Raw genomic sequence first — 22074 nt, 5'->3', positions numbered from 1 at the left:
GCAGCTACTCAGGATATACTAATTATAGCCCCAAAGCAAAGATTTACTGATTCTTCCACAATTTTTTCTCCCATTTTTTTCCAGTACTTGTGTGGTGTTAAGTGTTCATAATTCTGCAATGGCTGGTTAGTATGTTGAGCAGCTGAGGTCATGGCACACGATGACACACTCATTATTGGCCAGAGCAACCAAAATGAGGGATAGGAATACATGGGAAACATTCAGATAAGATGAGAAGTTATGAGGGTTGATGGATGACTTGAGGTGGTAATGGGCACAGCAGGAAGGAGGGAAGACCATGTAGCATTCAGAAGGTTGCTGGAGGTACACATTTGGAAGGCCTAGAAATGGTGTATAGAGGAAGACGTGGCAAGGATGAACCACAAAAACTGGGAAGAGAACTCACAAGCCTTTGAATCAATGATGATGACTATGATAACACTTCCATGAGGTCAGCAGGAAAAATAGAAAAGCACATCTGTATTTCTTTATTTTTAGATATTGATATTTCTTTGACCCAACACCTTAGACTGGCCTCCTTGTCTGAATGAGGTCGTCTCTATAAACACAGCCAACTGTCTTGTATCCCACAGCAGTGCGGGCAAAATCTCCTGGTAGTAGTAATAATAATAAAAATAATAACAATAAAAACAATGGTAATAATAATGATGTCTTCCTTTTGCACCGCGGCCATGTAGAACCATAACCGTCTAGACTGATATGAACCACACCCTTGTTCTGTGGAGCCTCAGGAGCTGAGTCATCTTGTCACTCCTTCGTGAGGCGGGAGACTGGTGCAGGGAGAAAGGCAACTCCTTCCTTCCTCACTTCGTATACCAACATCAACAACCAAAAAACAGTGAAAAATAAAAATATCTTTAAAAAATCCACCAGTCTTGTGCTCAAACTGATTTAAGACAGAAAAAATGGTTTGTTTCTTTCCTTGCTCACTTCTGGAAAAAAGATGGTGAACACTGATGACAATACAAAACAAATCCTTGCTTTGCTTGTACTACAAAAAAATGCAAATAAATAAAAAAAAATCACTGACCTTTGCAATGACTTGAAAACAAATGAGCATGAAAATGTAATCAGACTTTGTACAGAGTGAGACGGCTGGCTGGCTGGCACAAAGCAGGGGCAGCAATGCAGGGACAGGAGGGGAGGAGGAGGAGGAGGAGGAGGAGGAGGAGGAGGAGGAGGAGGAGGAGGAGGAGGAGGAGGAGGAGGAGGAGGAGGAGGAGGAGGAGGAGGAGGAGGACAAGAGAGAGGATCTGCCCTTGTACTGACGAGAGAGAGAGAGAGAGAGAGAGAGAGAGAGAGAGAGAGAGAGAGAGAGAGAGAGAGAGAGAGAGAGAGAGAGAGAGAGAGAGAGAGAGAGAGAGAGAGAGAGAGAGAGAGAGAGAGAGAGAGAGAGAGAGAGAGAGAGAGAGAGAGAGAGAGAGAGAGAGAGAGAGAGAGAGAGAGAGAGAGAGAGAGAGAGAGAGAGAGAGAGAGAGAGAGAGAGAGAGAGAGAGAATATGAACTGCACAATAAGATCAACACCCACCCTCATCCCACTCTCCACCCCCCATACAACCTTGCCTAACTCAAGCAGTCCTCCCACCCTTGCATGCCCTCCACTGCACCTCAGCCTACTTACACTGACACACACATGCCACAACACATGAAAATCAATCAACTGAGCCACACAGAACATAGAGGAATGTTTTTGTAACTTATTCATCATAAAAAAAAAGAACCTGGGGAAATGGAGTGATTTTGCACCTCGCTGAAGGAGGGAATAGACTAAAACTGCCACCAACTTCAATAAACAATACTTTGAAGAGTTGAATGGGCTCTCATTTGCCTTTCCTTTCAGTCCTTGGCTACAGACACTCTCCGTCCTGCAGCATTGACAAAAGAACCATAACTTAAAACCAACTCAAAAAAACCGACATACTTTCTCATAGGAAATAAAAATTAGAGATATTATTGTCCTTCCAGAGTTTGTCAGAATGTGACATGCATGTGGTAGACCTTCCTTCAGCCACCTAACCACTGAGAGAGAGAGAGAGAGAGAGAGAGAGAGAGAGAGAGAGAGAGAGAGAGAGAGAGAGAGAGAGAGAGAGAGAGAGAGAGAGAGAGAGAGAGAGAGAGAGAGAGAGAGAGAGAGAGAGAGAGAGAGAGAGAGAGAGAGAGAGAGAGAGAGAGAGAGAGAGAGAGAGAGAGAGGTGGCCACTAGTCCTGTAGGAAAAAATTAAATAAATAACTTGAGTGTTCCCAGCCACCCTAAACTGCAAGGGTGACAGCTGTGCGCATTGCTGAGCATTGCCCCACTCCTCACTCCCTTCCCCCGAGCCCAACACACCACTGCAGGCCATCAGGAGTCACTAGCACAGCACAGTTTTTCTCCAGGCAAGACCAGCACCCACACCATTCACAACAGATCCAACCCAGCCACCCTTCACTCCCTCTCTAGCATGGGTTGGTGGAAGGAGCTGTGGTGATGGGGTGGTGTGGCATGGGTGTGTGGTGGGGGCACATATGAGGCTGCCCTCCAACGCCAGAGCTTGGGACAGCCACGGCACATCCCCGATGGCAGAATTGCTGAAACCGCTGTCGGAGGGTTTGTCGCAGCTCGGCACGCTTCTGTTTGACGACGCCGAGTCGAGCCCTCCATGCCTGCACCTCTGCCTCGGGGATTTCCTCGTCTTCACACCTTGAGTCCTGGTGCAGGGGAAGAGGTGGATGAGTATACTTATTATATTTGGATATTTTGTTTTTCTATCAACATTTGGCAATGCTACTTTATTGATGCACTGGCAAAAAGAGAATGAAAATGATAGACAGAGTAACATTGTGGTTACGGCAAGGGAAGACAATCAACCCCATTTGAAGGGTCAAAGACCAAAATTATTAAAGAGAAATTGTCACCTACACTAAACAACATGGTGCCTGAATGATGAGACATTCCTGTCAACATGGCAATGCTACTTGTGCATACATATATACCATAGCCAAGCCAGTTTTATATCATCTATCTGCCATCATAATGTCTCTATTCTGCCACGTGGTGTAAGGCACATCAATCAGTTCACACCATCTACACTTAAGAACATAAGGAATAAGGAAAGCTGCAAGAAGCCATCAGGCCTATACAAGGCAGTTCCTGACTTAACACAGTGACCACCATACAGAATACCAACTGTAAGATTTCCAAACCTGTACATGCTTCAATATCCTCCTTTACCTGTTGCACCAATACACTCCCAAAGAATAATGAGGTGGTGGGGGGCCATACAGTGACACTTACATCCAACATCTGCTGGAGGGAGAGTGTGAAGGGCTGAGTGGACCGCTGCAAGGAGGGGGACAGCGGTGGGTGAAGGGCCTCACTGTGCTCCAGGTCTGTGTGGGAGTTGTGGGGTGTGTGTGGGGCATGGGGGTCCTCCAGGTGGTCCTCATGGTGGTGGGAGCACAGACCCTCCCCACACGCCACCTCAGAGGAGTCCCGCGATGACCCCTGGGCTGAGCAGTAACCTCCATCACGCGATCCCTGTGATGCGACATGACAAGACACTCAGATTATTAGCTTATTATGACTGGTCCATCAGTGAGCCCATTATAATACAACATCACCACCCTCTACTCCCATTAAAATGAAGAATCTGTCATGTGGCCCAGGTGATGTGAAATGGCAACCCCTTCTGGTTATTAGCTCATCAAGATAGGGTCATCACTGAGTGTGAATCTGTCTACTACAATGGACTACAGAAGGCAGTCCAGATCCAGAAGTAATGAGTTGTCTGGTGAACTAACTGCATGTCCATCAACACATTACCATTGCCTTCCTCCAGTCCTTTAGCTTACTTTACTTGATGTCATGGCCAGCCACACAAACTTTGGCACCTGAGGTCATGGCCAAATGTGTCTAGAAAACTATTAATGCATTCTTCATAATACAAAAAAACACCAAAAATAATAAATCCACAGAATAAATGGAAATTGCTCCATAGTACAAAAAATATCAGAAAACAACACATCCACATAATAGATGGCAAAGTGAGTAAGAAAACTACTATTGCATTCTTCACAGCAAAAAAAAAAAAAAAAAAAAAAAAAAAAAAAAAAAAAAAGGCAAATTGGATACAATAAAATACTTCATATGACAACTGCTTATGGTTAACCAGTTAATGACAAGCAACATACCTGTGAACACCTGGACACAAGGGAGTCTGTGGAGGCAGTGCATTCTAGGGGGTGTGGCGAACTGTGGTTGTGGCTGTGGTGGTGGTGATGGTGGTGATGGTGATGGTGGTGATGGTGGTGATAGGGGTCAGGGCTAGAATCACAGCTCTCTTTCTCTTCACTGCTGCCACGCTCACTCCCTGCATCACTGGCTCCAACACTCCCACAGTCACTCCCACCACACCGCCCACCCCCCGACCCCCTCCTGGCTGATCTGGTGGGTGAAGGTGGCCATTCCCTACATGTGGGGTGCCTAAGGGTGGCCCCAGGTGAGTCCCTCCTCGACAAAACAGCTCAGAGCCAACCTGTGGTGGAATAATTTGATCTATGTTAGTCTCCCACAAATTGCCAAATGTTAGTGATCAGAAATAACATAGCTGTCTTGTCAGCTAATTCAGTGACAGAAGGGTTAGTTTTCACAGCTGTAGAATGGATGGATTGGCTGACACAAACATAAGATGGGGGTTCCAAATTATAGAGGAGTAATACCTATCATTTCACAAACATCACAAGACCAGTACTTTCTCCAGTCTGGTGCACCACTGAATCTCAGCCTGTATTCCTTAAACAAAGCCATCTACATTGTGAAATTCTGTATTCTTGCATAAATCTCACAAGGTATTACAAAACTGAAAATGTAGCAACAAAAAGCAAATTAGTAAGTGTGATACATAAGTTTGAAGTTTAAGTGTTTATCTGTCATGAACACTTCCTTTAAACCTGAATGATGGCAGATAAGTGTGTTGAAAAGTCTGCAGTGATTAGATTATCTTATCCACTCTCCTTCTTCTCTGCCACTGAAAGTAATGCTGAATGGTGATGGTTATGCCCTGTCTCTACCTTCCCTTCTCTGCCACCACCTGTCAGCGCCTCACCTGCTTGTTGGTGGCGTTGATGAGTGTGGCACGCTGGCCGGGACAAGTGGACGCCATGTTTAACTCGCATTCCCTGCAGCCCCCAGCCTCCTCCTCACACTGGGGTAACAACACAAAGGTTAACTCAGAGATTAATGAACCCTTTTACTGTTATGGGTATCCTTCATTAAGGGTCCCACAGTGTAAGTTTAATTAGAGATAGTTGACAATAGTAAATATATCCACATCAACCATTAACTCAACATTACTTCTGAACTTAAGATAAAAATAAACTGAACTCCTACCAGGCAAGTGTTTTCCTTCCCTTCCTCATTCTTCTTGTTCTTCTTTCTCTTCTTCTTCTTCTCCTTCTTGGCCTTCTCCCTCAGCTCCTGTCTTTGCAGCTCCTCACACAGCATCTCAAACTTGGAGTAGCCCTGCTTGTCCTCCACATACAGCTGCAGGACCAGTGTTTGTATTATCTGGTACAGGTCTTGATGATGTATTCATGTCTTATTGGTATATCTAAAACTTGGAGGGCTGTATTTTAAAGCATCAAAAATTTTAACCCATGTCAATAGCTATATAAATCTTCACTCCTGTTTTTTGCTCTACACAGGATCCTCTCCCTTGCACTTTCTCTGATTTTTCACTCATTTTCTATTCCTTATACTATAAAGTTCCTCTCTCTCTCTCTCTCTCTTGCTTTCTTCTTGCACTATAAAGTTCTCTCTCTCAGACACACAAACAAGCATCCACCATCATCATCATCAGTCACTACACTAAAGCCTCCATACCTCTCTCTCTCTGTCTTTCCCTCACCTCAAAGTTCCTCCGCAGAGTGTCCAGCGCCACATGGAAGAGGATGTCCCAGGTCTGTTCCTCCTCCCTCAGACGAGTGTGGACCTTCTGCAGCCGCTCATACAGGAAGAGGCCCAGGCAGGTGAGCACCTCCTCCTGTGCGATCTCCAGTGTCTTGGCGTGCCTCTCCCGTCTGTGGCAAGGGTGGGATTAGTGTGGAGATGAAAGGATGAAGGAATATACAGGTTGCAAAGGAGGAGATTAATGTGGAAGGGAGAGGGTGAAGGAGTACTTAGGTTGCAAAGGAGATGGAGGTTAGTATAGAAGTGACAAGGCGAAGGAATGCATAGGAACAAAAAAAAATAGATCACAGGTTGGGAATAGAAGAGAATGATAGGAACTTAGGTACTGTTTCCTCCTTTTACTATTGTGGGAAGATAAACTGGGAGCAATACATGCAGACACACATTGAGTAAACTGCCAAAAAACAATAAAAAGAAACCTATTATTAAGGGGGCAAAGAGAGGCTGGATATTTGTGAAGAGACAGAAAAGTTGAGGAAGGGATGATGTCTGAATGAGTAAAACTTCTCAAAAAAAAAAAAAGTAAATACTAGAACAGACCACAAAAAGTGAGAGGAGTAAGGAAGGGACATCCAAGAACAAAGGAAAAATAAACAAATATACATGAGTGTAGATGAGGCCCTTTACACACCTCCCCTGCAGCTCTGGCTCGGCACGGGTGATGAGGTGGGTGACATAATCAGTGTCAGCAGGGATGTGGATGTGCCCCTTGGCCTCACAGCGCCGGATACCAGCGTACAGGGCAGCTACGTAGCCCTTCTCCTTGCTGCCTGCCTCCACGCCACCACCGTCCTGACCCACCAGGATGTCAAAAGCCCGGTGGACCTGAGAAAGGGTGCAGATTAGTAAAGGTACTTGTCTTGAATGATGTCTGTATGTATAAGATAAATAAATAATAAATAAACATATAAATGAATAAATAAATAAATGAATAAAATAAAACAAATAAAAAAATAAATAAATTAATTAAAATAAATAAATTAAAATACAAAATAATACATAGTTGTACACACACAAACACACACCTTGTTCTTGCACTCCTGGCAGAACCGGTGCTTGCGGAGGTAGTTGTCAAGTGTGGCCAGCAGCTGGTCGGGGCACACCAAGGTGACGGTCTCACGGCATGTGGTGTCCATGACGTCCCACACCTCCCGCCACGACCGCCCCCCCGGCCGGCACCGCACCCCCTCCATGGAGTGCAACACACAGCGACCCGACTTCTTCAGCTTGGGAATGTTGTCCAGCATTGCACTTAGGGACAGGCTGAGGGAGGCAGGAAGGTGGAGGAAGTAGTAAAAGATTGCTGTATGTCTCTGTTTCTTTAAAATGTTGATGTGCTGAGCAAATAATAATTCAACAAGTAACACGTGAATGTTATTATCCATTATGCAACACTTCCTCAAAGTACCTCAAAATATTTTGACACCCCACACCACACCTCATGACCATTCATCACAATCTATGGACATTCTAACGACAGTGGCTGAACAGGGCGCCCTCCCCCGTCTCCAATCCTACATTGCCCTCTCTCCCCCGTCTCCTCTGAGGTCACAATTCATGCTCTTTGAATGCTGTTCCCTTAATTGTCTTCATGAGTCTGCCTTTGCAAGGACATCAGTAAAAAAGAAAAAGGAAAATACAAATGTACATTTTTACAAACACTGGCAATAATAATTCTGACACCACAATACTACAGCAAATCCATGGTCTCTAAATACTGTTTCTTTAATTCATTCATGATGGGTCCATCTTTGGAAGGATACAAATAAAAAAGAATTAAAAAAAATAAGCACTTTTACTGACACTGCCAATAATAATGTTTTATCAAGACCAAAATTCAAGAAATAATTATCAAACAAAAGACAATAACGGCTGGAAAGTTAAATTAACAGCAACACTCCAGAAATAACACCAAATATCAATATATCCCAAGAAAAACCCAAGTAGGAAACAGCTAACACTCTTGAGGCTTCTGTACACATCCCACCACAGGCCACAATACCACACCTACCTGCCCTCCAGTCCCATACCTGTGGTCGCTGAAGAGTGAGCCCAATGTGCGGGTCTGGAGGGCATACTTCCTCTGCACAGTGAGGGCACCAGAGCCGGTCACCACCAGGGGCTCCAGTGCAGGGTGGCCCGACACTCGCAGCTGGTTGAACAGACGCTCAACACTGCGGAGGGTGACAGGTGTGAGGGAGAGCTGGGAACAGTCAGTGTGAGGGGAATGTGGAAGGCTTGGTAGGAGTGTTAGGTTGAAATTTTGAGACATGTATGATAATATGATATGAAACAGCTTGTGTGGGAAACAAGGGATGAATGACTGGTTGAAATTTAGGAGTAAAGAAGACAGTTTGATATAAAACAACTTAAATTAGTCCTGTTAACCTAAATACACATGAAAACACACACACACACAGAAGTGCAGAAATCTGGAATAACCCAAATACATAAGTAATCCCTGCAAGAAATATCCAAAAACATCAAAAACCAAGCTAGATAATAACAGATACAACAACAACAACAACACACCATCAACATAACTCATTTCCAGCACATTATATTTTGCAGAGAACACACACACACACACACACACACACACACACACACACACAAACACACCTCCGCCGGCAGCCCACACAGGCGACAGTCTGGGCAAGGCGTGTGAAGAGCAGCTTAGAAGGGACAGTGAGGGCAGCCACCACCTCCTCCTTGCTAAGCGTTGTGTACTGTCTAGTGAAGTTTTCATCCCAGCGCCGCCGCCCTGCTACTGCCGCTGAGACTCCTCCAGATACCTCACAGCGTTCACATGTCTCTCCAAGCTGCATTGTCATCTGCAGGAAAGAGCAGGGTGCTCAGTTGGGTGCAGAGCAGAGATGTGGTGGACCAACAGAAGGAAGTTAGTGTTCAGGAAGAAAAGGGACAAGGGTTGGGTGGTGAAGGAAAGTTGTGAGAGAGAGAGAGAGAGAGAGAGAGAGAGAGAGAGAGAGAGAGAGAGAGAGAGAGAGAGAGAGAGAGAGAGAGAGAGAGAGAGAGAGAGAGAGAGAGAGAGAGAGAGAGAGAGAGAGAGAGAGAGAGAGAGAGAGAGAGAGAGAGAGAGAGAGAGAGAGAGAGAGAGAGAGAGAGTGTTGTATGAGAATGGCAGTGAAGGAGAATGAACAAGGTTAGCTATGCAGGGAGGAGAAAGAACAAATTTGTGGAAGACAGTAGTAAGTAGCAGAAAGATGGGGAGAGAGAGAGAGAGAGAGAGAGAGAGAGAGAGAGAGAGAGAGAGAGAGAGAGAGAGAGAGAGAGAGAGAGAGAGAGAGAGAGAGAGAGAGAGAGAGAGAGAGAGAGAGAGAGAGAGAGATGAAAAGAAGAGAGGGAAGAGGCAATAAGTGGAAAGGAGAAGGTGGGAAATTGAGGTTAGAGACAACACTGCTCTCTTATTCTATCTCTCTTCCTCCATTTAAGTAAAATTTGAACATATAGAAGAGGAAGATCAACACACAACATCTCTAAACTACAAATTAACCAGAACTCTCAATATATACCCTTGTCTAATCTTAATTTAATAAGGATAGTGTGGCTGTGTTTTCTTCTCCATTAGGTTTGTTACGTCTACTCAGAGTAATGTAATGAATTGTTGAAAGAATGTGAGAGTATGAGATGGAAATAAGGCATACAGATACAATACGTAGATTTTAGTTAAGCCTCTCATTACACAGGAAAATAAAGCTGCAAGAAGCCATCTGGTCTAACTGTATCAATCCCTCAGAGGCCCTAACAAACATCATAACAGTCTCTTGTAGTACCTGTATTGTGTAGTACTATATTACTTATGATCTTTAGCTATATTTGGTTTCCTTTTTAAGTCTGTGAAAGATAAATGCATGTCACTTAGTAACAGATGAGAGAGGCATAAAATGCAAAACAGATCCTACCAATTATGACACACCTCCACACAAGCACCAACACAACTGTCATGCATACTGGAACACTAATGAATAACCCATGTCTGTTATGAGCCAAGATTAACTCAGTCTGACCATGTGCAGGGGAGAGATGGAGAGCGTGTAAGGAGGAGAATGCAGATTAACTAACCATGAAGGAAGAGGAAGACCAAAGAGGTTTATTGATGTTTTTGAAGGAAGACATGAGGATGATGAATGTGACAGATGAAACAGAAGACAGTAAGGTAGAAATGGGATACTAAAGACACACCCATCAGACAAGAGTGGAAGTTCAAAAGGTTTATGGATGCCTAGAAGGAATGGTGAGTATGGCAGAAGCAGAAGATAGAGCAAGGTAGAAATGTGATGCTGGAGATGTACTTACTCACCAGGAAGGAGAAAGAGAAAAGACCAAGAGAAGGTTTATGGATGCCATAAAGGAAGACTTTGGGGTTATTAGTGTACCAGAAGAAGCAAAAGACAGAGCAAGATAGAAATAGGGACCAGTGGCAACCCATAGTGGAAGAAATCAAAGGAAAACTAACAATCTGCATTTACAACTCAAGACAGGACAAGCAGAAGGCAGTAAGATAGAATACATTATCTACTCTGCTGACTCATAATACACAAAACTACAAGAAAATGAACAATCTACATTTACAACTCAGGCATACACATTTTCAACATCTGGGAGTAACAAGAGAGCAAAGGTGATAGCACAGTCTCTCAATCCACATGTTTCATATCTATACACATTGGCAATGCTCCATTTCATAATCTTATCTTGGTTCTCTTGGTCAGCCTCCCCTAGCACTTGATCTCTCCCTAATCTCTTCTTTCATCCCCTGACTCCACTAACATCTGAAAGCTGAACTTCTCTATCCACCACTAAATCAAACACACACACACACACATGATTGGGGCAGAGCAAACTTGGTATTGTTCAATGCCTCAAAAACTCAATTCCTCCATCTATCAACTCGACACAATCTTCCAGACAACTATCCCCTCTTCTTCAATGACACTCAACTATCCCCCTCTTCTACACTGAACATCCTCGGTCTGTCCTTTACTTATAATCTGAACTGGAAACTTCACATCTCATCTCTAGCTAAAACAGCTTCCATGAAGTTAGGTGTTCTGAGACGTCTCCGCCAGTTTTTCTCACCCCCGCAGCTGCTAACTCTGTACAAGGGCCTTATCCGTCCATGTATGGAGTATGCTTCACATGTCTGGGGGGGTTCCACTCATACTGCTGTTCTAGACAGGGTGGAATCAAAAGCTTTTCGTCTCATCAACTCCTCTCCTCTAACTGACTGTCTTCAGCCTCTCTCTCACCGCCGCAATGTTGCATCTCTAGCTGTCTTCTACCGCTATTTTCATGCTAACTGCTCTTCTGATCTTGCTAACTGCATGCCTCCCCTCCTTCCGCGGCCTCGCTGCACAAGACTTTCTTCTTTCTCTCACTCCTATTCTGTCCACCTCTCTAACGCAAGAGTTAACCAGTATTCTCAATCATTCATCCCTTTCTCTGGTAAACTCTGGAACTCCTTGCCTGCTTCTGTATTTCCACCTTCCTATGACTTGAATTCCTTCAAGAGGGAGGTTTCAAGACACTTATCCACCAATTTTTGACCACTGCTTTGACCCTTTTAGGGACTGGCATTTCAGTGGGCATTTTTTTTATTAGATTTTTGTTGCCCTTGGCCAGTATCCTTCCTACATAAAAAAAAAAAAAAAAAAAAAAAAAAAACACACACAAACACACACACACACACACACACACACACACACACACACACACACACACTAGAATACAAGAAGACACAAGAAAAATAAGCTAAACCTTTCTCAATCCTCACATACAATTAAGATAATGGAGTCAGTGAGGAAAGAAGTAAATAGAATTCCCTCTTAATGAGCACACTTCATCACTATTAATAGCAACTTGCACATCAGTTCCATTTACTATTTTTATCTAGCCAAAACTGAAGGTTCACTTGACTGGCACAGCAAGAGACTGATGTGCAGCAGTTAATGTGACTTTGGGGTGGCATGGGGCTGCAAAACCCTGCAAGAAGTGACATGAGGTTGCAACATTTGGTTAAGTTTAGTTTTCAAAGGCCAAGAGACTAACACCTGGTAGTTGGCATAGCTTTGAGGATGCTAAGCAGGTGAAATTCCCTTGCTTTAGCATTAGCTAGTATTTTTTATTTATTTATTTATTTATTTTTATGTAGGAGGGACACTGGCCAAGGGCAACAAAAATCTTAAAAGAAAAAAAAGAAAAAGAAAAAAAAAAGCACACTGAGATGCCAGTATGAAGTGGTGGTAAAAAATTCAAGGATAAGTATCTTGAAACCTCCCTCTTGAAGGAGTTCAAGTCATAGGAAGGTGGAAATACAGAAGTAGGAAGGGAGTTCCAGATTTTACCAGAGAAAGGGATGAATGACTGGGAATTCTGGTTAACTCTTGCATTAGAGAGGTGGACAGAATAGGGGTGAAAAAAAGAAGAAAGTCTTGTGCAGTGAGGCCCTGGGAGGAGGGGAGGCATGCAGTTAGTAAGATCAGAAGAGGAGTTAGCATGAAAATAGTGGCAGAAGATAGCAAGAGATGCAACATTCCAGTGATAAGAAAGAGGCAAAAGACAGTCAGTTAGAGGAGAAGAGTTGATGAGATGAAAAGCTTTTGATTCCATCCTGTCTAAAAGAGCAGTATGAGTGGAACCCCCTCCCAGACATGTGAAGCATACTCCATACATGAATGGATAAGGCCCTTGTACAGAGTTAGTAGGTGGGGGGATGAGAAAAACTGGCAGAGACGTCTCAGAACACCTAACTTTACAGAAGCTGTTTTAGCTAGAGATGAGACGTGAAATTTCCAGTTTAGATTATAAGAAAAGGACAGACCAAGGATGTTCTGTGTAGAAGAAGGGGCCAGTTAAGTGTCACTGAAGAAGAGAGGATAGTTGTCTGGAAGGTTGTGTAGAGTTGATAGATGGAGGAATTTAGTTTTTGAGGCATTGAACAATACCAAGTTTGCTCTGCCCCAATCAGAAATTTTAGAGAGATCAGAAGTCAAGCATTATGTGGCTTTCCTGTGTGAAATTTGCTTCACATTGCCATAAAGCCACACTCTCCCACTCTTACATGGCCAAGAGAGTGATGCATGGCAGTCAGCATGGCTTTGGGGATTCTTGGTGGTGAAATTCCTTGGTTAGTATCAGACAGTATTTACTTCCCACAACCCTCATATGTCAGTTATGCCACTCTTACATGGCCAAGAAATGGATGTATGGCAGTCATCATGGCTTTGGAAATTCTATGATGGTGAAATTTCCTTCTTCTCCCACAAACCTACAGCTACTTTTCTATCAGGTCCTCAAACTTAAATTAAGCATAGAGAAACGGGTAAAGAAAGATGAAACATGTACTGTATGAAACTGCAGTCCTATTTAATTACAGACATACACACTTTCCCACCATTTCCCCAAACTTAAGCATGGAGGAAGAAATCAATAAAGATGAAACTTGTACTGTATGTAACTGCAGGCTTATTTCATTTCCAAGATACATAAATCTGTATCCTGATGTTAACCATGGTGCTGGTAAGGACTGATATATTGGCAACACTTAGCAAATGAATTCTTATGGATGGGGCATCTTCAGTCATCAATAAATAGAGGAATCTACCTGAGTGATGTGATGGCTCCCTGCCTCAATACATTAAAAATAGGAATGACAGACTAGAAACTAATGTGAGAAGGAACATCCTTGTGAGTTATACAGCTCCCTAGCCTCTTTACCATCATCTGCTTACACACACACACACACACACACACACACACACACACACACCCAACAAAATATCTTAAATGAACCGTCTAATAACCTTGATTTATCCATTTAATAACATATTCCTTGTATCTGATGGTTCTGTACAAGGTATCTTACTCTGTCCTCCATTCTGCCAAACCCTTAACTAACATTATTTCCAAAGGACTGGCACATCTGCAGACTTGTGCTACTCCAGTATTTTACATTTCATTTACTTCCTGCACTTGCCACATTAACCAGGAAGCCAACCAGGTGAGTAAACCACATGAGTAAGGTTACTAATGCAAAGGAAGGAAACAGAGGAAACAGGCTCTTCCTTTCCCTTCCCATCTACTGAGACCCTACTGGGATAACAGCAATAACATGCACCGAGTGAAGACTGTGATGCTATTTCCTCATATAATGCACTTATGATGACCTGCCCCTGTACTGACATACGTAATTAAGTTTGAGATGTCAGGAAGCCATAAACGACTTATATAATTCAAGTACTGGGATTACTGAAAATGCTATTTTAGTTTTGCGGCTCCTACACACACACACACACACACGCGAGAGAGGGAACACCAACACACATAACCACTAAAAGAAGAAAGGTCACAGGGAAGAAGAGCCATGACCTTAACCACTCCCACATGAACATAACCAGCAGAAGTCCCGAAATGAACCCAGACTGACTCACATGCATTAGAAAAAAAAAAAAAAAATGAAGTTGAGAATGTCGTGTCGAGTCATTATGGCAAGCAGAAGAGGAGAGACAGGAGACTTATGAGTGAGGCGGCAGAGTGGGAATGAGACTCACAACTCTGCTGTCATACACGTTGAGGGGCAGCTGTCTCCTCCCCAATAGAATTTCTTCCTCCTCATCGTAAACACCGACCAACTTCGCCATTTTGACCTTATTTCACGTCTCCCTGGGCCTGGATAACGCGCGTGCCGCCCTCCCGAGGTTAGAGTGTGGACCTCCTGCACCCGCCACCCGACCCTCACATCAGGGAAGGAAGAATAATCACAAAAATTGAGGAAAAAGTCGGCGGTTTTCTGCCTCACATTGGTCTCGGTATGGCAACTGCCGCGTCCGATTCTGTCCTGCCTGGCTGCGGCTTCGGGAACTTAAAATATCATCTCCAAAAACTATTAATAAAACCTTCATTTATGTTTACTTTACACAAGTTGAGTATGCTTTTAATTTGCATATACTTTTCTGGGTTTATTTTGGGTTTTTAAGTGCTGGATGAGTGTTTTTATGTGTTGTGTTGGGCTTGGTGAGCTGGGAGGCGTGCAGAGGCCGGTCCACGCCTGCGCCTCAGCAATGTGGTGCGCGCCATGCCAGGATCGAAATGTATTATTTACAGATTAACACATTGCAACTTTAATATCATCTTTAATTACACACGCCACTGACGTTAACGCGGGCTTTTGTCTTGTAGAGCTGTAGTTTGTGGTTCTTCACTCAAAGTTATCTTGATTTTTCGACAAATGTAATGTTTGGTGTTATTCTGTCGGGAAAATTTAGTTTATGAACAGTGATGAATTCGCCGATTTGCTGTTTTTACGTAAGTAAATTATAATTAATTTACTGTTGGATATTTGATTACTTGCAATAAACCTTTAGTATGTCTTTAAAATAATACGTTTAAGTAAGAATATTATCAACACACATGAAAAAAACTCCGTAACTCAAAATGAAATGAAATTTATAGAGTCGTTTCAAGAAATTTGCCAAGGTTATCTAATCAGGGACGTGCACTCCTCTGATAAGCATTTAAACCCAAATGTTTAGGCGCGAGCTAGGCCGGCGGGAGCGCCAATTATAAACTTCACAGGGCTGCTGGGACTACACTCCGAAACACTTGTGTGCCGCACCTCCACTATATTCAAAAGACTCGGTCTAATTGAATTTACACAGGGTTTTTGAGAGGTTTTTCTTTTTTTTAGGGGGGGTTCTAGTGTCAGATTAACGAGATCTATGTATAAGTAACAGGAGAAACGCTGTTGAGAACCCAGCAAATCATCTATGTGGCCTTTGAAAATAATCTTGGTGAGAGCAAAGCGTTCTGCTGGATGGTTGGAGAAAGGGGAGGAGCCGCGGGGGTATGGGAAGGATAGAGGAGGATGGGGGGAAGTAAGGGGAATTATGATGAAGCTGAACTCACCTTCAAGCGCTCCGCCTCTCATTGCGCCTCCCCTGCAGTGCTTCAACCCCATTTTCACAGCTGCCAATGATCGCCTGAGCTCCGCCACACACAGCTCATCGCCACCACGCCCGCGCCGCACCTCATTCTTCCTCACCCCTACCTTGCGTTACACTTCTGCACAGCATCCCCAATATTTTCCAAAGATTTTAGTTGAAGTTACACGGGTTTTCAAGGGTGTTTTTTACGGTTCTAGTGACAGCTTAATAAAATTTCTATATTGTAAACATGAAAAACATTCTCGAGAATCCGGGTGATCATCTCTGTGGCCTTTGAAAATAGTCGTGGTGAGAGGAAAGAGCGTTTAAGAAGACGGAGTGAGTCAGAGGTACCGTGCTCTTATGCGACTACCTTCTGCAGGCTCTGGTGGAAGATGATAGGGTCTCAAGGTGTACATATATGATAGTCTTTTATGATATATCTTAAGTGGAACAGGTTCATCCATAGTGTTTCAATTACTTGTGTTTTTTTTTTTTTTTTCATGTTTTCTTCTGCATATATAAATCAGTCCAGTTCATTGTCTCATATTTTATTTGTGACCTACGTATTGTCAGAGAGAGAGAGAGAGAGAGAGAGAGAGAGAGAGAGAGAGAGAGAGAGAGAGAGAGAGAGAGAGAGAGAGGAGGGGATTGATAATACAGTTGCCATCGGAACCTCCTCTCTTTTTTGCTCCCTTTCTGTTCCTCGCATCTGTCCTCCCCCCTCCTCCCCCTACATTATTGACACCCTTTCCTCTTCTTTCTCCTCCTCCTCCTCCTCCTCCTCTTCATTTTCTTCTTCTTCTTCTTCTTCTTCTTCTTTTTCTTCTTCTTCTTTTTCTTCTTCTTCTTCTTCTTCTTCTTCTTCTGCTAGTTTTATTGATCGTGTTGAAATGAAAGTACAACACTATCCAATATTAATTAAGCCAGTTATCAATATTTTGTTGTTCTAATAAAAAAAAGTGACAGAATACTCAATTATTCTATTTGTTTATTTATTCTATTAGTTAATGGAGGAGGAGGAGGAGGAGGAGGTAGAAGGGAGGGAGGGGGAAGAGCTCGGAGTGTTGGAGGGAGGAGAGGGAGATTTGATGAGATAATAGCAGAAATACACTAATTAAACAGAAATTGGGGGGTAGAAGAGAAGGAGGAAGGTGGTGGTGATGGTGGTAATGGTGGTGGGAAGGATATGGAAGCAACTGGGCAGATGGAGGAATTATTGAAAGAGAGGGTGGAGAAAGAAAGGGGCTGGTATTGGTGGCGGTGAGGGGGGTGAGGGGGGGGAATGCGCTGATCACGGAAATGGACAGGGATGGAGCAGGTGGACAGGTCAGGGAGGCTCAATGGTTGGTTGTAATGGGGTTGAATCAGTCACGGGAAAACAGCAGCCTTCGTCAGGTGGGAGGAGACACACGTGGTTATTCAGTTAATGGAGCTGAGTCAGGAGTCAAGTTTTACTGCACCCGACTGTAGTTACTGAATCTACTTACCAATTTATTTTAATATATTGCTTTCTTCTTTCTTTCTTTCTTTCTTTCTTTCTTTCTTCCTTTCCTTATTTACCACATTTCTTACAATTTATCTACGTATTTCATGATGTTTATTCTTGTGAACGAAATGAACAACAACACCAACAACAGCAGCAGCAGAAAAAACAAACAAACAAACAAACAATAATAACTTCAAATGTCTACGTAATATTATCAGTGTCATGACCTTTTTCAGAATACCTTCAACTATTATTAGTTACATAATTCATAACACACACGCACAAAAAAAAAAGTAAGGAAGAAAGAAAGAACAAACTGTATTTATTTTCCCTTCAAGACATGAGAAACTTAATGCTTTTATATCACTCTAAAGGTTCATTAATTTTTCGCAGTCTTGACGTCCTGTCTTCCCAGCGTGAGGAGACATTACTTATTGACACAATACTGGCGCCAGTCAGGACGGTACTATGAATCACTTCTGTGTCGCACCTCCTCTATTTTCTAAAGGCTCTAGCTAACGTGACACGGGTTTTAAGGGTGTTTTTATGGCTCTAGTCACATATTAACAAGATTTCTACATGATTAAGAGGAGAATCACTCTTGAGAACCAGGCTAATCATCTTTGTGGACTTTGCAAATAGCTGTGGTGAGAGAGAAAAGTGTTTCTAAATACTGGCCTCAGCACCTCGCGGCATGCCAGGCTGGGGGTGTATGCTCCTGGCCAAGTTATAAGCAATCCAACACATTTCCACCCATGGTTTGCGTCTTCCTTCATTCTTTTTCCATTCCCTTGTTTCCTCTGTCTTATATATATATATATATATATTTTTTTTTTTTAATGTAAACTTTCCATCTCTTTGTTATTTCATTAATCACCCTTATTATGTTCTTTCATAGTCCTCACGTATCTCAACCCGTGTTTTGCGTCGTTCCTCAATTCTAATTTATCCATTAATTTATTTACTTGTGCTTTTTTATTTAATTCTTCTTCTCTTTTTACTTTATTCATCACATTTATGCATTCTTTCTTAGTCCTTTGATCAGCTAACTACTTCAGTTTTCTTATCAAATCAGTTGAGTCTCGTTTTTTTTCAGTCTTATCAATTAATAATCTGCTAGTTTTGTTTTCCTCAGTCTTGTTATCTCATCCGCCGATAGTCTTGCTTTCCTTGTTTTGTTATTGAATCAGCTGCCAGTCTCTCTAAAATCTGAGAGTTGCTAGATTCATAGGTCAGGAGATTTAAGTCTGACGGAGCTCAGTGGAAGCTTATTCAAAAACTATAAGGGATGTGAAATATTCCCTACGAGAGGACACTCATTGAAAAGGCGCAGAATACGAGAGAGAGAGAGAGAGAGAGAGAGAGAGGAGGGAAAGCATGCAACATAAAAACCTTTCTTACTATGAACTCCTTCAAGAGGGAGGTTTCAAGACACTTATCCTTCAATTTTTTGACTACCGCTTCGGACCCTGTTCGGGGACCGACATCTTAGTAGGCTTTTTTTTTTTTCTTTTTTCGTTTTGTTACCCTTGGCCGGTGTCCCTCCAACATAAAAAAAAAAAAAAAATTATCTCGATTCCATGCATCTTACTGATACAAACATCCATTATACTCTCATATCTCACTTTATTGTCATATTTGTGCCACGCGCTGAGTACAGGTGATGAGATGGTGACAGTAAAGGAGGAGTTGGGAGGTGGTTAGGAAGGGGTTGGGAGGGCTGGAGGGGTATGGATGGGTTGGGAGGGGTCTGGAGGGGTTGATGAGGGGACGGGTAGGGGCCTGAAGGGGTTGAGAGATCTATATGTTTCGTGGAAATCATGATCACTTTAAGTAATGCATAGCCAGGTGTGTTTGGCGTGTTGCGGTGATTGTTTTGTTATAACCGTCCCCCTCCACAATTCTCTCTCTCTCTCTCTCTCTCTCTCTCTCTCTCTCTCTCTCTCTCTCTCTCTCTCTCTCTCTCTCGTCATTCTTATCCCTGATTAATGCTGAAAATGGTCTCTTTACTTGTATAGCATCGTATCTGCCTCTCTAGCCTTCTCCATCCTTCCGCACCCCCATCCCCGTCTCTCTCTCTCTCTCTCTCTCTCTCTGTTTTTTTTTTATTTATTAAGTGTTTAATTGTCTTTTATTTTATTTATTTATTTTATTTTATCATTATTATTTTTTTCTTTACGTAGTGTCCCTGTCTCCCTTCTGACGGCTGACTGGCGCCCGAGGAAGCGAGCGGCTGAGGCTTCCGTGCTGGCGCCTGTCTGGGGGAACCATATTCTAAAATGCTTCCGCGCCGCACCCCTACTGCATTCAAAAGGCTGTAGGTGAATTAAGTTATACGGGTTTTTAAGCTTGTTTTTACGGTTCTAGTCACAGATTATCAATATTTCTACAGTATTAACAGGAGGAACACACTTGAGAACCCGGTTAATCATCTCTGTGGTCTTTGAAAACAGTCGTAGTGAGAGAGCAAAGCGTTTCTGAATGCTGGGGTCTCGCTACCTCGCCCTCGGAGACTCGGAGCGTCGGAGCAGTGAGGCAGTTAGCCACCACACGCCCTCTGCTGCAGCGTGAGTACTTCTTCTCCTCCTGCTACTGTTTGTACTGCTCATATGATAACCTACTGCTTTTGTTTTGCTGCTTTCTCAGTCGCGTGTGCTGTTGCTACTAATCTTTCTGCTTTTTCTTCATTTTTTTCTTCCGCTTTTTCCCTCTCTTCTTGGTTGTTGTTGTTGTTGTTGTTGATATCGTTGTTGTTGTTGTTGTTGTTGTTGTTGTTGTTGTTCCATTTCTTGTTCTTCATGCTCTTTTCTTGTTCTATTTATTGTTCTTGTTCCTCTTGTTCTTGTTCTTGTTGTTCTTGTTCCTCCTTCTCCTCTTCTGACTAGGAAACTTAAGACTCTTGGTAGGAGGAGAAGGAAAGGTAGAAAGGAAAATGATACGACAGCAAGAAATCAATAGCAGGGAGAGGAAATGGAAAAAAAGAAAAAGAAAGAGAAAAGAAAAAAACAAGAATAATCACAATCTTGAGCAAGAAGAGGGGAAGAGAAGAAGAAAACAGAGAGAAAACAAAAGGGCGGTAGGAAGGAAGGAAAATAAAGCGAGAGGGGAAAAAAAAAGGGAAGGGGGGAAGGGGGGAAGTATCATCGATCCGGGGAGGGAATCTTGAGAGTCACTGGGTGCTACTGAAGGACGGGAGAGGAGGGGAGAGGAGGGGAGAAGACAGATAACAGGCTTAGGGGAGGAGAGGAGAAAGGGGCTTGGAATCATGAAGTGAGGTTACGTAACTGTCATTTTAGCAGGAGAGCATGACATAATGAAGGGAATAGAGGGAAGGGGGACAGGTACTGATTTACTTTCGATTATGACGGGGCACGATAGTTCAAGGTGATCAAGAGGAAGTGTGTGTGTGTGTGTGTGTGTGTGTGTGTGTGTGTGTGTGTGTGATGCTCCAGCCTTTCATCAGGACTGTTATCAAAGGTCACAGAGACTATTGGTCAGGTTCTCAATGGTGTTTTCCCTTTGATAATGCAGATTACTCGTTGAATTATCACAAACTCATGAAACATCCTTGAAACATCCTTGAAACATCCGTGAAAAGCCAAACAACTTCCACTTGAGCTTGTTGGAAGTCAAGACGAGACGCGGAAACTTGCGAAAATACATAGACTATTTTAAGACTTCCGCAAAGGCAGAAATAGAGGAAAGAGATGACTGGGGACAGTTCAGGAAGCTCTCTTCTTCGTCCCGCTGAGAAAGTAATAAGTGGATGACATAGAGCTCCGGCCTGGGATAGATGGCTGGGGAAGGTTTAGGCAGCTCTTTTGTTTGTCACGCTGTGGAATCAAAGAAGCTGCCGATTATGACAATAAAGCAGCTTTTGTCATTGATTTCATAAAATAATTCGAATAAGCAATGGATATTCACATATGACGATTCAACACACACACACACACACACACACACACCGGAACATGAGGTATGGCAACAATGATAAATGGTAAGGCGAAATGGAAAATAAAGAACCGTGTTAATGTTGCGTTGTCTGCTGCAAATCCTCGTCAGATTCATTATACTACTATTTAGAACGCCTTTACCTACATGTGGAATAACAAAAATAAGTTAATGATTATAGTGGTTCATCAAAATATACCAAAAATGCGGTTGCTGTAGTTACTAAAAGAATGCGTGGAAAATCACATATGACTGGAAGAGCGAGCGGGGCGGCGGATACACGAGGCTGCACCGCCACATGCACCTCCGCCACATGAGCATGCTTGTTGCCTCTCCCTCCCCCATACATGACGCAACCCATGGTAACGACGCAAATGCATGTGGCGCCGCGGCATGTGTTCTTACGGGGGCACAGGAAAGTGTACCTTGACACACTTCTGCGCAGCATTTCGATGGCTTTCAAAAGGGTTCAATTGATGTTACATTGATTTTTAAAGGCGTTTTTATGGTTTTAGTGGCACATTAATAAGTTTTACACACTAATTAAAGGAGAAACAGTCTTGAGAACCCGGCTAATCATCTCTGTGGCCTTTGAAAACAGTTGCGATGAGAGAGTAAATCTTTTTTAGAGTATGGGACACAGCAGTGCAGCCTCGCGTAGTATCACTATTCATTCAAGTCAAGCCTCGACTCGCAAAGAGAATGGGACCACTGAATTTGATATA

At 43.0% G+C, this 22074-nt stretch overlaps 3 protein-coding genes and 1 long non-coding RNA gene across 6 annotated transcripts in view; 2 read left to right on the top strand and 2 right to left on the bottom strand.

Annotated features, from left to right (window-relative positions):
* Nucleotides 1–472: 472 nt before the first annotated feature.
* LOC135105277 (gametogenetin-binding protein 2-like) lies at nucleotides 473–4234 on the bottom strand. Its single transcript, XM_064013498.1, has 4 exons — nucleotides 4192–4234; nucleotides 3884–3891; nucleotides 3296–3538; nucleotides 473–2709 (listed from the first exon to the last, which is right to left on the bottom strand). The coding sequence occupies exons 1-4, from the start codon at nucleotides 4232–4234 to the stop codon at nucleotides 2458–2460; spliced, it is 546 nt and encodes a 181-aa protein (XP_063869568.1). The 3' UTR covers nucleotides 473–2457.
* LOC135104807 (gametogenetin-binding protein 2-like) lies at nucleotides 3403–16022 on the bottom strand. 3 transcript variants are annotated; one of them, XM_064012426.1, is made up of 10 exons: nucleotides 15893–16022; nucleotides 8591–8802; nucleotides 7999–8142; nucleotides 6994–7231; nucleotides 6600–6793; nucleotides 5907–6078; nucleotides 5390–5542; nucleotides 5106–5204; nucleotides 4192–4535; nucleotides 3403–3538 (listed from the first exon to the last, which is right to left on the bottom strand). In XM_064012426.1, exons 2-9 carry the CDS (start codon nucleotides 8800–8802, stop codon nucleotides 4236–4238), a joined length of 1512 nt encoding a protein of 503 aa, XP_063868496.1. In that variant the 5' UTR covers nucleotides 15893–16022; the 3' UTR covers nucleotides 3403–3538; nucleotides 4192–4235. The 3 variants fall into 3 exon arrangements, with proteins under 3 accessions (XP_063868496.1, XP_063868492.1, XP_063868493.1); XM_064012422.1 differs by lacking the exon at nucleotides 15893–16022 and adding an exon at nucleotides 14539–15047; XM_064012423.1 differs by lacking the exon at nucleotides 15893–16022 and adding an exon at nucleotides 14419–14439.
* On the top strand, nucleotides 5082–7340 carry LOC135104808 (uncharacterized). Its single transcript, XR_010270541.1, has 4 exons — nucleotides 5082–5223; nucleotides 5925–6027; nucleotides 6661–6819; nucleotides 7016–7340. It is a non-coding gene; the product is annotated as an uncharacterized LOC135104808 (long non-coding RNA).
* A 3810-nt stretch (nucleotides 16023–19832) lies between the features above and the next one.
* The window catches only part of LOC135104805 (solute carrier organic anion transporter family member 74D-like), a 34708-nt gene continuing 32466 nt past the window's right edge, over nucleotides 19833–22074 (top strand). Inside the window, exon 1 of the mRNA XM_064012420.1 lies at nucleotides 19833–19965. The gene's annotated coding sequence lies outside the window, so the exon portion shown is untranslated. The remainder of the gene's footprint in view (nucleotides 19966–22074) is intronic.

Source organism: Scylla paramamosain, chromosome 11, assembly GCF_035594125.1.
Source record: "Scylla paramamosain isolate STU-SP2022 chromosome 11, ASM3559412v1, whole genome shotgun sequence".
Taxonomy (NCBI): Eukaryota; Metazoa; Arthropoda; class Malacostraca; order Decapoda; family Portunidae; genus Scylla; species Scylla paramamosain.
This window is presented reverse-complemented; position numbering and strand designations above follow the sequence as displayed.

Excerpts from the sequence above, each read along its gene's own strand:
- LOC135105277 (XM_064013498.1), bottom strand. The coding sequence starts at position 4,234 with ATGCACTGCCTCCACAGACTCCCTTGTGTCCAGGTGTTCACAG. Across the intron at positions 2,710-3,295 it reads CCCTCCAGCAGATGTTGGAT|GACTCAAGGTGTGAAGACGA; the intron begins GTAAGTGTCACT and ends CCCCTGCACCAG.
- LOC135104807 (XM_064012422.1), bottom strand. The coding sequence starts at position 14,628 with ATGGCGAAGTTGGTCGGTGTTTACGATGAGGAGGAAGAAATTCTATTG. Across the intron at positions 6,079-6,599 it reads GAGCCAGAGCTGCAGGGGAG|ACGGGAGAGGCACGCCAAGA; the intron begins GTGTGTAAAGGG and ends CCCTTGCCACAG. Across the intron at positions 4,536-5,105 it reads TCAACGCCACCAACAAGCAG|GTTGGCTCTGAGCTGTTTTG; the intron begins GTGAGGCGCTGA and ends ATTCCACCACAG.